General features: G+C 54.2%; 2 protein-coding genes across 6 annotated transcripts; both read right to left on the bottom strand.

The window, feature by feature from the left end:
• Positions 1 to 1070: 1070 nt before the first annotated feature.
• Positions 1071 to 2152, bottom strand: FAM174C (family with sequence similarity 174 member C; the record flags this gene model as incomplete). The annotated part of the gene is made up of 2 exons (XM_084276549.1): positions 1071 to 1230; positions 1881 to 2152. The coding sequence occupies 2 exons, from the start codon at positions 2150 to 2152 to the stop codon at positions 1071 to 1073; spliced, it is 432 nt and encodes a 143-aa protein (XP_084132675.1).
• A 2444-nt stretch (positions 2153 to 4596) lies between these two features.
• CIRBP (cold inducible RNA binding protein) lies at positions 4597 to 9277 on the bottom strand. Of its 5 annotated transcripts, none has more exons than XM_084276544.1 (9): positions 9227 to 9277; positions 8480 to 8588; positions 8282 to 8388; positions 7799 to 7937; positions 7612 to 7696; positions 7412 to 7479; positions 5607 to 6971; positions 4897 to 5001; positions 4597 to 4760 (listed from the first exon to the last, which is right to left on the bottom strand). In XM_084276544.1, exons 2-7 carry the CDS (start codon positions 8580 to 8582, stop codon positions 6955 to 6957), a joined length of 519 nt encoding a protein of 172 aa, XP_084132670.1. In that variant the 5' UTR covers positions 8583 to 8588; positions 9227 to 9277; the 3' UTR covers positions 4597 to 4760; positions 4897 to 5001; positions 5607 to 6954. The 5 variants fall into 5 exon arrangements, with proteins under 5 accessions (XP_084132670.1, XP_084132671.1, XP_084132672.1 ...); XM_084276545.1 differs by having other exon boundaries at positions 7412 to 7476; XM_084276546.1 differs by lacking the exon at positions 5607 to 6971.
• Between the last annotated feature and the right edge of the window lie 4269 nt (positions 9278 to 13546).

Genomic DNA, 13546 nt, shown 5'->3' with positions numbered 1-13546 from the left:
CCAAGGCAGCAACATTCAGCTGCCAGCTCCACCCATCCCCAAAAAACGCAGGTAGAAAACAGGTTTGGTCCCCTTGCCCCAGCTATGGAAGTGGTTGGACTGTTAATTAATAGTCATTACAAGCAATTATAAAAAATAAACTCAAGCGCTGGTGATTCCACCGGACTTGGACCCCTTGGTCAGTCTGTGCAGTTGGTGCTGCTGGTCCCAAATCATCTGGAAAACAGAAGACACCCAGCATGAGAGAGAGCACACACAGCAGGATGGGTCACAACCGACCTCAGAACAGCCAGGGGAGCTGAGAGGCCGGAAAGCGAGTGATGCTGAGGGAAGGTTCCTCTTTGGCTTTCAAAAAAAAACCCCGTTCCCCAGAGAAATCAAAGCTGCATGACCCACAGGCAAAAGCACGTCACTGCTCGGGCAGGGACAGCCACCCCAACAGGACCGTGAGTTTGAGCTGCGGTGTGACTTGGGAGCAGTTCCTCAACTGAAAAAAGCCCCCAAAAAAACCCAGGGGGTTTTGTTTCCCTGACACAGGAGGCTCAGGGAGGACGTGCTGTCTGTCCTTCCTACGGGCTAAGCACAAAGTTGTTCTCCAAACAACCCAGGGCACGTTCCCTTCATAGAATCGTAGGGGTTGGAAGGGACCTCGAGAGATCATCGGGTCCAACCCCCCCTGCCAGAGCAGCTCCCTAGGACAGGTCACACAGGTCGGTGTCCAGACAGGGCTGGAATCTCTCCAGAGAAGGAGACTCTACGCCCCCTGGACAGCCTGTCCCAGGGGTCCCTCACCCTCACTGTGTAAAAGTTCTTCCCCATGTTGGTGCAGAACTTCCTATGCTCTAATTTGCAGCCACTGCCCCTTGTCCTGTCCCCACAGAGCACTGAAAAGGTGGCAGTTGGGCAGAAAAAGAAGGGAGGCAAGATAAAAGCCTGGATGCCAACACAGGGAGAGCACAGGCTGGAGCGTAAGGAACGCAGAGCCGGCTATAGGCCCCGTGCCAAAGCTCCCACGTCCTTTGAAAAGGTGTCTGGCAAAGAGAAAAAGAAACCCAGCACAAACAGCCGCTTTACCGCCTGGGATTTCTTGTCTCAAACACAGTGTCCTCGTCGCTGTCGAGCGAGGCCATCTCCAGGTTGTCATCCTGGTTGGACAAGAGGCCGTATTTCTTCCGCTGAGGCTTCTTCAACCTGAAATGAGTTTTCCGCTCGTTTCTGGGTCCCTCCGACCTAAAGGGTGAGGGACACAGAGAGCGCAGGGTGAGCACACTGGCACACGGCCTGTCTGTGGAGTAATTATTGCTGCTAATTACCGTAGGTAATTAATATCAGGGCTGTGACTTTACAGCAGTGTTTTACACACGCTGCTGGGGCAGTTCCAGGGGGAAACACAGCTCCGGCCTGGCATGGTGGGGGTACAGGGAGATGGGGCACAACCCCGGAGCCCAGGGGGAGACAGGACTCTGGGGCAGGGTCCAGGGGGACATAGGGACAGGTCCCAGGGGGAGTCAGGACACTGGGGCAGAGTCTAGGGGGACACAGGGACAGGTCCCAGGGGGAGTCAGGACACTGGGGCAGGGTCCAGGGGGACACAGGGACAGGTCCCGGGGGGAGACAGGACTCTAGGACAGGGTCCAGGGGGACAAGGGGACAGGTCCCAGGGGGAGTCAGGACAGAGGGACAGGTCCCAGGGGGAGTCAGGACACTGGGGCAGGGTCCAGGGGGACCCAGGGATGGGACCCAGGGATGGGACACAGGGGCAGGACCCGGAACAGGCTGCAGGGCACGGGGCAGGCCCCGGGGCCAGGGGATGCAGGAGAGGGCCAAGGGTGGGAGCGGGACAGCAGATGCCGGGGGATCCCGGGCCGGGCCGCACTCACCGGAACGCCTGGAGGAGGAAATACAGCGCGGCCAGCAAGGAGAGGGCGCTGAGCACGTACACCGCCCGCTTCAGCACCGGCAGCCCCGAGAGCGACGGCGGCTGCCGCGACAGGGGCGGCGGGCTCGCTCGCGTCCCGTTACCCACGGTCGGCCGCGGAGCTTCCGTGACGTTGAGCGGGGTCGGGGCGGACGGAGGAACGGGGGAGGCGGCCCGGCCGACGTGCGGGAGCAGCAGGAGCAGGAGGAAGCAGAGGGGCTCCGGCCGCAGCATGGCCGGGCCGGGCGGAGCGGGGAGCGGCACCTCGGCGGGGCGGGCGTAGGAAGGCGGCGGCGGCGGGACGGTGCTTCGCGCTGCGGGTACCGGCCGGGCCCGGCGGAGCCGTACGCGGCGTTCCGGGGCAGCGGCGTTCCGGGCGGAGGAGACGCGAGATGTGTCGTCGTCACCCCACCCCCGAGAGCCGCCGTTCCGCCCCCGAGGCCGCCACAGCCGCCTCAGAGCCGCCATTTCCCGCCCAGGACCGCTGCTCCCCGCCCTCAGAGCCGCCATCACCGCCCCCAGCTCTCCCTCCTCGCCCAGGGCCGCCGCTTCCCCGGTGTATTTAACACCGGCCTTGTCCTGCCCCGCAGGAGCTGCGGGCTGACCCGGGGGGCTGTCGGCCACAAGCCCCTCACCGGGAAGGGGCCAAGCTGCCCCCAGACACCCTGGACTCGGGGGGGTTGAGGTCGTTCTGGCTGGAAATGGGTCACCCCTCCCATCAGACCCAGCTGGGTTCTGCAGCCAACTCCGCCCCCAACCCCCAAAATCATGAATTAGCAATGCCAAAACAACAGCACCTCAAACCAGGCCCTGCTTCTTCATTATTTCTACCCCCAGGTAACACCCAGGCAGCCTGTTTGAGGAAGGTCTTTCAAATATCGCTTTGCAAGCGCTTAGGGTTTGGATGTTTAAACATCACCCAAGTGCAGTGGGATTCCCCCCCCCATGTGTTTAGTACCATCCCCATTAACACACAAAATCCACCTCTCTGGTGAATTGCTAGATACAGCTCCTGAAAGTGTGTCAGCCCCTTTTTTTTTAAACCCTGTTCACTTCAGTAATTGGGGGAAAAAAAAAAGGTTAAAATGAGAAAGGAAAAAGTAGGTTTCAGGAAGCAAGCCTAATAATCCTTCATGTTCTGGATGCACAGAGGTCCCCTGGGCTCCTGCAGACGTTCCTGCTGCAGGAAAGGTGGCAGCTCTCAGGGGCTCACAAGCAAGCAACCCCCTTCTTCCCATGGCGATTCTCTCTGTGCCTGGGGCTGCCCAGCAAGAGAAAACACTTAGTAAGAGCACAAGATTTTAAAGCTATCTCTACCATAGACTCAGCTCATTTACACCAGCTAAGCACCCGGCCTCTGTCACGTCCATCTGCTCTGGAGAGCTGGTGCAAGTGCCAACAGGCTCAAAAGCCACACCTGGGTAGGCTGGCAGAGCACTGCTGCTTCCCCAAACAGCCAGGGAACAGCATGGACTAGAGAACGTGGCATTAATTCCACCCTCTGCACTCCCTGCCACAGTAATTGCTACTGCACGTAATACCCAGGCAACTTCTTTGAAGACACTTTGGTTACACAAGCAGTTTTGGGGATATAACACTGCTCCTGGAAGACTGTCCTTCACAGCGTAACCACAAGCTGGAGGAGCATCGGTGTAACAAGAGGCAGCACAATAAAGCTCTTTTAGCACAAAGAGAGTAGCAGAGCCAGCCAGAAACCCTCTTGCTACCTTTTATCACCCTCCTGTCCCATTCCCTTTGAAGCTGCCAAGACCCCCAGGGCTGTCTACCTCTCCAGCAGAACCTCCTCTTGGTTACCCAGCCACCACATTGCCAGGATTTAACCAACAGCCACCCCATTTTTCATGGGCATGGGTTCAGTTTGAGCCAAAGGAGCCTGGCCAGAGCAAGTGTGAGGAAGGCAGTGCTTGTTTTGGAGCCCCACACCAGCCATTGGGCAAGGGAAATCAAAGTAAGCTGCTTCCACTCTATGACACAGCAAGACAGAGGTATAATGGATCAGTGACAACAGCCTGAAGGGCAGAGACATCTTAAGGACGATTGGTTTTGGTGTGATGGGTGGGAAAACATCCCCCAGTGATAGAGGGGAGAGACTCTCACAATTAAAGTCCTACTAGTGCCAGAGAAAATCAGCAGCCAGCACTCATCTGAGTTCACTGCAAGCCAGGGACTAGGTAGCAAGTGGCTTGGGAACAGATACTCATCCTGAAGAGCAAGAAAAAAGGATACCAACTTTCTGATGGTTCATTTTGAAAATGGGACTTAAAAGCAGACAGGAAAAACCAGCAGCCCAACTGAGCTGGCGTTAAAAAGCTCCCTCACAATGGCATCCTCCAGCCAACACCAAAGGTTAAAAACTTCCCCAGTACTTTGAGTACCTGCCTGTCCCACAGCTCTTGTCAGCTGCTTCCCATGGGAGGCAGCACACAAGCACAGGCGATTTAATTCTGCCACTTCTCTCCAGGTTACAACATTCTTCCATTTCTTTCTCCAACCCACCCTGAATTGTCAGGCTTGCCCTCCCATCCACCTCCCCAGCCAGAACAGGGCTGGTTTGTTTGGCACTCCCACCCAGGCTGCACGCCAGACCCAACCCTGCTATAGCACACCCTGGCCACCACCCAATATTCTCAAGTTTCCCCACAAAAGTACCACTGAAGTTATTTTCATTCCCACATTCCACTGTTTTATTCTCACTCATTCGACTTGTATTTCCTCATTCAATTGCCCTATGTAATGAGCAGCCACAGCACTGCTCAGAGCTCTTCGTCTCCACCACTCCAGGCAACAGCCGTCCTTCTCGCTCTTCTGAAGCATTTCATTGCTGAAACAAAGTGAAAGACAGTCAAGTTACAGGCAGAGGATTTTCACCTAGCAACTACTGCTCTGACTTCACTGAACAGTGCTGAAAAGCCAAACGGATTTTGGCTCAGGATGGCTCCAAGGGGGTGAGACATTACCTGGTTGGCAAACCCGCATCTTGGCCACGCTTCCTCAGATGGAGCGCTCTCCTTCCTCAGAGCCCCGCTCGGCTTCCAGGTGGAGCATCCCATCTTCTCTTCAGCCTGCCAAAGCAGAGAGGGATTAACAGGACTATCAAGCAGAGCTTTTACATCGCCACCCGCCTCCCCCAAACACAAGTCACATCGTAATACGAGGGTTTCACAAGCCATTCGCTGAACCCATCACATCACAGAAGCAGAGTCTGGGAAAAAAAAAACTGTTCCGGGGCTGGCTGATGCCTTTGCTACGCCAGCCACTGAATCATTTCATCCCTAAGCAGAGAGTTAACCACTTTGACATGGCTGCTTAGGAGGTGTGGGCTATGGGAAAAAGTTAATGGCAACAAGTAGGATGGCAAAGAAAGCTACAATTAAAAGTGAGCAACTTAATGAAGTCTAGGAAGAGTCTCAATAGATGAACACATATCGAGTCAGGGAATTCGTTTCCCATCTTGCTTCCATACCTACTAGCAAGACACGACTGCATGCCCAACTCTGATCTGTGGAACTGAAGTTGTGCCACAAGCCAAAGGTTGCATACGGCATGGGTTAAAATTTTTCCATCAGTTGACCAAAATTGTCAAAAAGGAATTATTTCACAGGTACATTAGACTTTCAAATGAGCTCTCAACAAGAGGAAGGATGCGGACATGAGCAAAAGGAGTTACCTCGAATTACAGGACTATTTCCACATATGAACTAGCCAAGAGAGCAGCTTTCGTCTCAGAGGTTTCTGTTGGAGGCACAACACTTCTTTTCTCCAAGGACACTGCAGTTTCCATATGCTAGCAAAGAATTCTTAGAACTTGTAAGGCAATGACAAAGCTAGCTAATCACGGCAATTTACCTACCATTGCACACTTGTCAAGCTAGTAACCAGTCCAGTTACTAAAGGGCTGATTCTTCTCTACAGCTTTGCAGTGTAGGCTACGGCAGTAGTTTAAGGAAAACATGGCTTATCCTGCCTGACACCAGCGTCCCCTCGCCGTCTGGCTGAGCTTTTGAGTACTACAACATCCTGCGGTAGATACTGTCCGTCCTCTGCTGCTAGACAAGCTTTTGAGCATTCTCACGTGCAAAGTATGTTGGCAAATTCACATGTCAAGACCGATTTTTCAGCTTAAAATTCTAGCACCTGGTCAATAGACCTGGCTGGCTCTTGCACTACCCGCTACACGTCTTCTCCTCTCCTCTGGCATCCTCTCTCACTTAAAAACTGTTCTTCAAGGGTTGTGTTGTGCAATGAAATGTAAATGTCAGGAGCAGAGTTCATTTCAGACGGTCTTTTAATAGGCTTCGTAAAGCCAAAAGAAAACTGTATACAAGATTCCTTTACCACTTCAAATACAATATCAATGGAATATGCATATTTCTTCCAGTAAAAAAGGACAATATAAATAAACATTTTCAAGAACCTCTTTTATGGTAAGTTTGCAAGTCTATTTCTGGGTAATTTACAACATTACAACAGTAAAAATACCGTTATGCAGGTTGAACATACAAGCAAGTTTTCTCTTTAGATATATCAAGGTGGTTTGCCTTCCAATTTGTACCCAGGCTGCATTCCTACCTTGCTACACTAAAGGAATGTTACAAAAGACGAAGGTAATGCACTTAAAAAAAAGTCCACAGCTTGTTCAGCTTCCAGTGAACATTGAATCAAAGGTCCTTTCTATCTCAAAAGAAACTGAATTGGGGCCCCAACTTCACAACTTTAAAAAAGGAAAAAAAAAAAAAGGAGCACACGGTTGGCTCATCATGAAGGATAAAATAAAGTCTGAAGTGCTTTCAAAAAAAGATTAAAAACACTTGAAAAGCAGAGCTTTCTTAAAGAAAAGTCTAATTAGACCATCTCATATCAGAAGCTGTCAGGCTGTGTTTGACAAGATTAGAACTGGTAATACTACAAAAGTGAAAATACAAGTAGATGTACTACACAATAACGATTTCAGCGAAGCTCCAAAAATCTTTATAAATACAGCCATTGGAAGGACGATCTTGAGTCAGGAAGGATTTTTACTCGTTGTGTGTAGCTGAGGACAAGAAGCAGGCACAATTGTAAAGGCACTGAAGCATAGACAAGTTCCAGCATTTTACTCCCTTTGCATTATTTCAGAAGCTAGTGCTAGTTTCGCTACACCGCAAGAGAAACTTCCCCCACCCTTGATTAAAGTTTTGTTAGGGCATCCGAGTTCTGCCTTAGCCTCAAAAGCTCGAGGAACGCGTTTTAAAAACTTGCTTTGCCTTAGATCCAAGCAACTCCTACACATGCATTACAAATTAGAAACTTAAAAAGAACTGGCACAACCACAGTCCAAAAGCCTGGCAGATTGGTTCTTTAGGGGCAAGAACGGCAATAGCGGTACAGTCCAACCGAGCCTTACAGTATCTCCAGACTCGAGTACAGGGTCAGAAGGTTTAGAGAGTTCCTACAGCATACGTACTCATCGTTCCCATTTGAACCAAGACTTACCGTAACTGTCATAGCTGTCTCTGTAGGATCCTCCTGAAGACCTGTCGCCATAGCCACCTTGACTCCTGCTGTTAAAAAACATTCACCTGCTTTGTATTTGCTCAACTGGTTCTGCAGCCCGGCCACCTTTAAATCAAGAGGGCCAGGGGCTTCAAAAAGAGCTTTTCCCACCAACGCATGAGCACCCAGAATGACTTTACCTGCTATTATAGTAGTCTCTGGAGCCATTGTAACCTCCACTTCTGGAATCAAATCTGCTTCCGCCATAGCCTCTGTCTCCACCTCCTTTAAAAGACACCAGACCAAGGGTTGGGGTTGGTTTTTAAGCACGTTGACAGGTGCCATTAGCAGATGAGGAGCCCCCCCCCATCCTTTGTGTACACTCACCTCTCGAGAAGCCACGGCCCCGACCTCTGCCTCCACGGAAAAAGCCTCTGCCCCCAGAAGACCCCCCTCTGTATCCACGAGATCTGTTCTCTGATGACTTTCCAGCCTGATCAACTCTGATCTGACGGCCATCTACAGACTAGCAAAGAGGGAAAAAATAAACTGCCTTGAAACATTTCAGCAGCAGGGCACAGGCAACACCTTACACACATTCAGTACCAGAAGACACCAAGAAAGCTTTCATTTCATGTGACAGCTAAGCCAACGACACAAGCAAACTGATGCTCAAAGGCACTCCTGTAAAGCACTGCTTTCTGTCATATACATTGAGTCATAAAAATTCAAGTAATTCGTTATTATTTGTACCACTGAGACACCAGCATCTACCTGCTTTTCTACACTGCCATTAAACAGAAGCACATCTTTCAAAGGCCACTTGCTGTCCCTTAAGGAAATCGAGAAAGCTGTTCCAAAGCCTCTTACCTTTCCATTCATTGCCATCATCGCGTCTTTAGCATCATCTATGTTTTCAAATGTAACAAAGCCAAAACCTCTGGATCTCTGAGTCTCTCTGTCTTTCACCACAACGACTAGAAAGGAAGATGGGAGGGGAACATCAGCACCTGTGCAACCCAAGCAGCTCAGGGAGGCCAGCACAGGTGGTACAGTGCCCCACCTTACCTTCAGAAATCTGCCCATACTTTGAGAAGACTTGTTCCAATGACTGCTCATTGGTGTCAAAACTCAGGCCACCAACAAAGAGCTTCCCCTCATCTGATGCCATTCTGACCTGCAAAGACAACAGATCCTGTCAGCACCTCGACGAGGAGAGAGCCTGGGAGGAGCACACCGCCAGCACGTTCAGACTGCTCCCAGAGACGGGAACGCCGGCCCCACACCAGCGGGGAGGGTTCCCCAGGGCGGCAGCGGGACCAGAGGCGGGGATGAAGGCCTGGAGAGAGACAGCCCCATCCTCACGGCCCCGCCTGACGGGCCGTCCGGTAGCGCCGTCTGTTCCCGCCAAGTCGCAGCCCCGCTCCCCTCAGAGCCCAGCGCGCATGCGCACTCCCCGGAGCCCCCACAGCCCGGACCCCCGCCCCTCCCTCAGAGCCCGCCCACTTGGCGCAGGCGCAATCCGACGCCCCTCCTCCCGCCCGCCGCCATTTTGCACGGTGGAAGCCCGTCGCCATTTTGTTTCCGAGCGCTCGTTTCACCCTTCCCCTTGCCCCTTTCCGCCCCAGCGGCCGACAGGGACGGCTCCGCCGGGCTTCCCCACAGCAGCCGAAGACACCCACGCCGCAGGATAGGCGACCCGGTCCGGATTACCCCCCTGAGCGGCCAACCCTCCGCTCCTAAGACACGTTTCCTCGAGCTCTGGCGCTCGGAACCTGCCCGGCCGCAGCCCGCACAGCGCGGCGGGCGCCTTACCGGTGCCCTGGAGGTGCGAGAGCCACACAGCACTTCAAAGCCTCAGCGCGATGTACGCTAAGGCTGGCGGGGCGGCGGTTTATAAACGCCCGCGCCCCGCTCCGCCCCTCTCATGAATATACAGATTAACCCCGCTGCAAGGCGGGGCGACTGATGCCACCAAAGCGCCGCCGCCGCTGCCCCGCCTGATTGGGCTGGACGTCATTACTATTCATGAGCCCCGGCGGGGGGCGAGGGGAGGAGGGAACGGGGGGTTCATGAATATTAACGAGGTCCGGCCCGGGGGGCGGGGGGCGGGAGGCGGCGCTGATTGGTTGGGAGCGCCGAGACCGTTGGCCGGGAGAGCCCCTGTGAGAAGAAAGGAAGTGGAGGCGGCTGATTGGCTGGGGGTACGAGGAGGCCCCGCCTTCCCCGGCGGCCGGCGCGCGCGGGGGGGGGGGGCGCGACGTGCCCGCGCTGTCCCAGTTTCGCGCGCTTCGCGGCAATGCGGCGGCTGCAGACAAAGGGCCCGCCGGAGGCGGCCGCCGCCATCTTGGGCGGCGAGTACCGCCAGCCGCAGCCTCCCCCCCCCACCTCCTCCTCCCGGGCCGTCCTCCCGCCCGCCCCGACGGCCTCTCGGGGCCCTGCCGCCTGTTCTCTCCCCTCCTTCGCGGGAGGCGGCCCGTGCCCGGCTCGTCGGGGCCGGAGTTCTGCACCCCGCAGGGGTCTTACTTGTCCCCACAGCTCGCTGCTGGGACGTGGCTCTAAGTCCCCGTGGCCTTGGCAGGCTCAGGGTCTCACCCGTGGCCCCCCAACCTCCACACACACTCAGGCGAGCGGCATAGAGAAGGCGTAGAGCAGCCCCATGGTGTGAAAATAAAGACATTTCCCCCCAGCCTAGGGACGTTTTAACAGCCCACCCTGCGGTCTCCCCAAAGTAACAACAGCTTCAGCATTTAAAAACTTCCCTATTGAAAGAGGAAACGGTCACACAAACACATGTTCCAGCAAAGGCGGCTTTAAAAAGCCTCAATTTTTACCAGTGTCTCTTGCAATAGCCACAATATTTTCTAGAATATCATAAAGTGCCTGCAAGGGAGGAGAGCGGAGCCCTGCAGACAGGAGCAGGGAAGGGCAGATGGAAGAAAATGAGGCAAGGACAGATCTCTGGAGGCCCCCTCAGCTCTCCCCTCCTCAGAGCCGGGACTCGGCCGCACCAGCTCTGCCTGCAGAAGGGAGCCGGTAATTTCCCTCGCAGCCTCCAGCAGAAGTTGGCCATTAACACATCCCCAGCCTCCCTCCCGCACCTTCCATCGTGCTCACGAGCAGGCTCGCGCAGAGTAACAGTGCCAGACTTAAATCAGGGCAGTTTGTTCGCAGGTAACTCAATTGATTTCCTAACAGAGGGCTGAGAGTCAAAAAGAAACCGCAGCGAAAGGCAAAGTCATCTCTAAAAGCAGCTGGTGGTGCCCCTTCGCTGCCTGGCAGGGGCAAGGAAATTGGGATTTTCCTCTCTGCTTGTTGTCAGACCTGTGGGGCTCAGCAGAAGGGTTGTTTTGTACACAAGTGGGTGTAGTAATTACGAAATCCAGAGGAATCTCAGTATCGCACTCTGGCCCCGATCTCAGCTGCGGTGCACACGAATAATGGGTGTTTCGTTCCTCCTCAGCGCGGTGGCGCGCTGCCTGCGGGCTTTGTGTCATGGCTTTGCCAAGCTCACGGGGCCGGCAGGGAAGCGACGCCGCAGCCTCACGTTGCCAGCTGCCACCAAAGCACTCGGAAGCACCAACCCAACACCCCGATATCCATGGGGTACCGATCAAAGTTTGGTGATTTTTCTCTTACAGCAAAGAAAACACATTAACTTTCTAGTCCTGAGAGTGAATCGCCAACGCTGAGTAACACTAACACACATATATACGTAATTAAGTGTGTGATATATGTCCATCTGAGTCGTGTTAATATGGAATAATGCTGGGGGTGCATCATGACATACCCTTGTATGGCCATGGGCCTGGGAGGGACAGTTGAAGATTCATACTGAATGAAGTATGTTGAAGCAGCAACAAACTATATAAAGGATGTGCAAAGCTTTGCCTAAAGGACCACAATGTTAGCACCTTGTGTGCGCTGTGATACCTCAGGAGAAACAACTTGTCTCTGAGAAGGAGGTGATGAAGAAGGAAAGAAGAATAGGAAGGTGCCTCAAATCTGCCTCAAGTCTGCAGAACCAGCTGCCTGACTTTGTTAGCAAGACAAAAGCTAAAGCTCATCTAAAGGATGTCTTGTGGGGGTCGCCTGGTGGGCACTCCAGTCTGTCAGTTTAAGCTGAGGGCACTGCTATCCCTGGAAGATACATAAACCAGGGACTGGAACTGTACAGTGTGCGTCTTGGTGGAGCGGAGACACCGAGAGCACCCAGTGCTGTCTGTGCACCCCAGCGCCATTTCCTTGCATTTATTAGTTTAATAAATTGTTAAATTTGGTTATAATCCTGTTTGAGTCATTTATCACAGTGCACTTGAGGCGTTTTGTGGTAAAAAGAGAAAAAAAAAATACGTTCAACACTTGGAAAATGTTGGAGTGGGAGTGAAATCCAGGTGGACGGATGGCTAAAGCCTTGAAACCGCGTTTGAGTCGCTGAATGAGCCCAGGGTTGTGATTTAACTCTGCCTTATTTTGCAGGGGGCTGTGGGTCGTAGAGGTGGATTCCGTTTGAGACCCCAGAAGCAGTTTTTACCCTTCAGGAGAGAAGCTGAAAGGCCCAGCCCTTGAGGGTGCTGGGATTAAATGAGACACGCGTTACTGTGAGTGTTTCTGCTTCGTGATGACGTGACCTTGACATACAGAGCCATCTTCCCAGCGGCGCGAGCCGCAGGAAGAACGGTCACCCTGGGATGCTGGAAGGAGGAGCAGCACTGTGCTGCCAGACCGCAAATGTTAAGGGACAGACACCTTAATGTTTAATTGTTATTTTAACTCCTCAGGCGGGTGTTTGGAAAATAGCTCTGTTAACCTCCCCTGCTGCTTCAGGGGAGCTGTCGTCCCAGCGTAGCTCCTCTGACAGCCAGCAGCAGTGGCAGCTCTGCCTGGATTCGTCCCAAGGGAAGGATCTTAGCCCCGCTTTGATGCCTTTGACGCCGACGGAGTTGCCCTGTGAGAAAACCCCCGCTCCTGTCCCAGTTCTGCTGCTCTCAGGAGCTTTCCTGCGCTCCAGATCTGCTTATTGCTCCCTGCCTGATGCGGAGCCCAGACGCAAGCGCAGGGTACGTCACTTCTGCCTGCAACGGGCAGCTTAGGGGGGGGGGTGTCCCAGAGCAGCTCCCAGGAAGGAGCACGCAGAGTTCACGCTACGCCGTTCCCGAGTGATTCCGTGCAGTTTCAGACCTGAGCATCAGCACCCATTTCCCTCTGGCCAAAAGCCTCTGCAGTGACCTAATAGGGTGAAAGCGCCGGCGCTTTGGCCAGGACCGCAAAGAGCCGCCCTGAGCCGCGTGCTCTTCAAAGCGGAGCCGTACGTGTCGGCTGCGGTGTGCAGTCGCCGTTAAACAGTAAATCACAGCGGCCGGAGGCATCCCAGGGATCATCCTGTCTGCTGAGTGAAGCGACCTCACAGCAGTTGTTTGTCTCACCCACTTTTTAAACCCCTGGTGACCGGGATTACGGTACCAAACATCGCAGAAACGGAAAATGCTTCTTCCCTGGGAGTCCTCCCTCTTCCGGCAGCTTGTCTGCTCCTGCCTGTGCTCGTAGGGACCTTTCTCCCATCCCCTGTGCCCATGGCCCTTTTCCACAGCACACAGCGGTTTGGTGTTGGCCACACAGCACCCCCAAGCTCACTCGGCACCACCAGCACCTGCTTCAGCGCTGTGAGCAGAGGGCAGAGCAGGGGCATCCACCCTGGGTACCGCTCTCATGAGGTTCCTGAACCCCAGAGCACGGGGGCAGCAGGCAGATGGACCCCCTGGTGCTTCATGCTGGTGCTTGTGGGCTCCTGGTGGGCTCTGTTGGCTGTGGCAGAGCAGCATGGGAGAGGGAGCCCACGGGGGCTCCGTGCTCCGGCATGGCATCCCTCCCAGTGCAGCGCCTGAGACCACCCATCCTGCCAGCACAGCAGCAGGCGGGGCGGCGGAGGGGGTGAGCGCAGCTGCTGCAGCAGAGCTCACCGGGCGCAGACCGTGCTGAGCCGCCTCCTCTTCCTCTGTCTTTGTAGGGAAAGAGGGGACGCAAGGCTGAGCCGTGGATCCAGGAGCAGGGCCTGAAGCGCCCGGATGGTTCGGATCTCAGCTGGAGAATGGGCAGTCCCAAAGCCCGCAGGAAAAGAAAGACGAGTCCCTGCTC

The sequence above is a fragment of the Gallinula chloropus genome, assembly GCF_964237585.1.
Source record: "Gallinula chloropus genome assembly, chromosome: 28".
NCBI lineage: Eukaryota > Metazoa > Chordata > Aves > Gruiformes > Rallidae > Gallinula > Gallinula chloropus.
The sequence above is the reverse complement of the archived record's forward strand: the minus strand, read 5'-3'. Positions and strand labels throughout refer to the sequence as shown.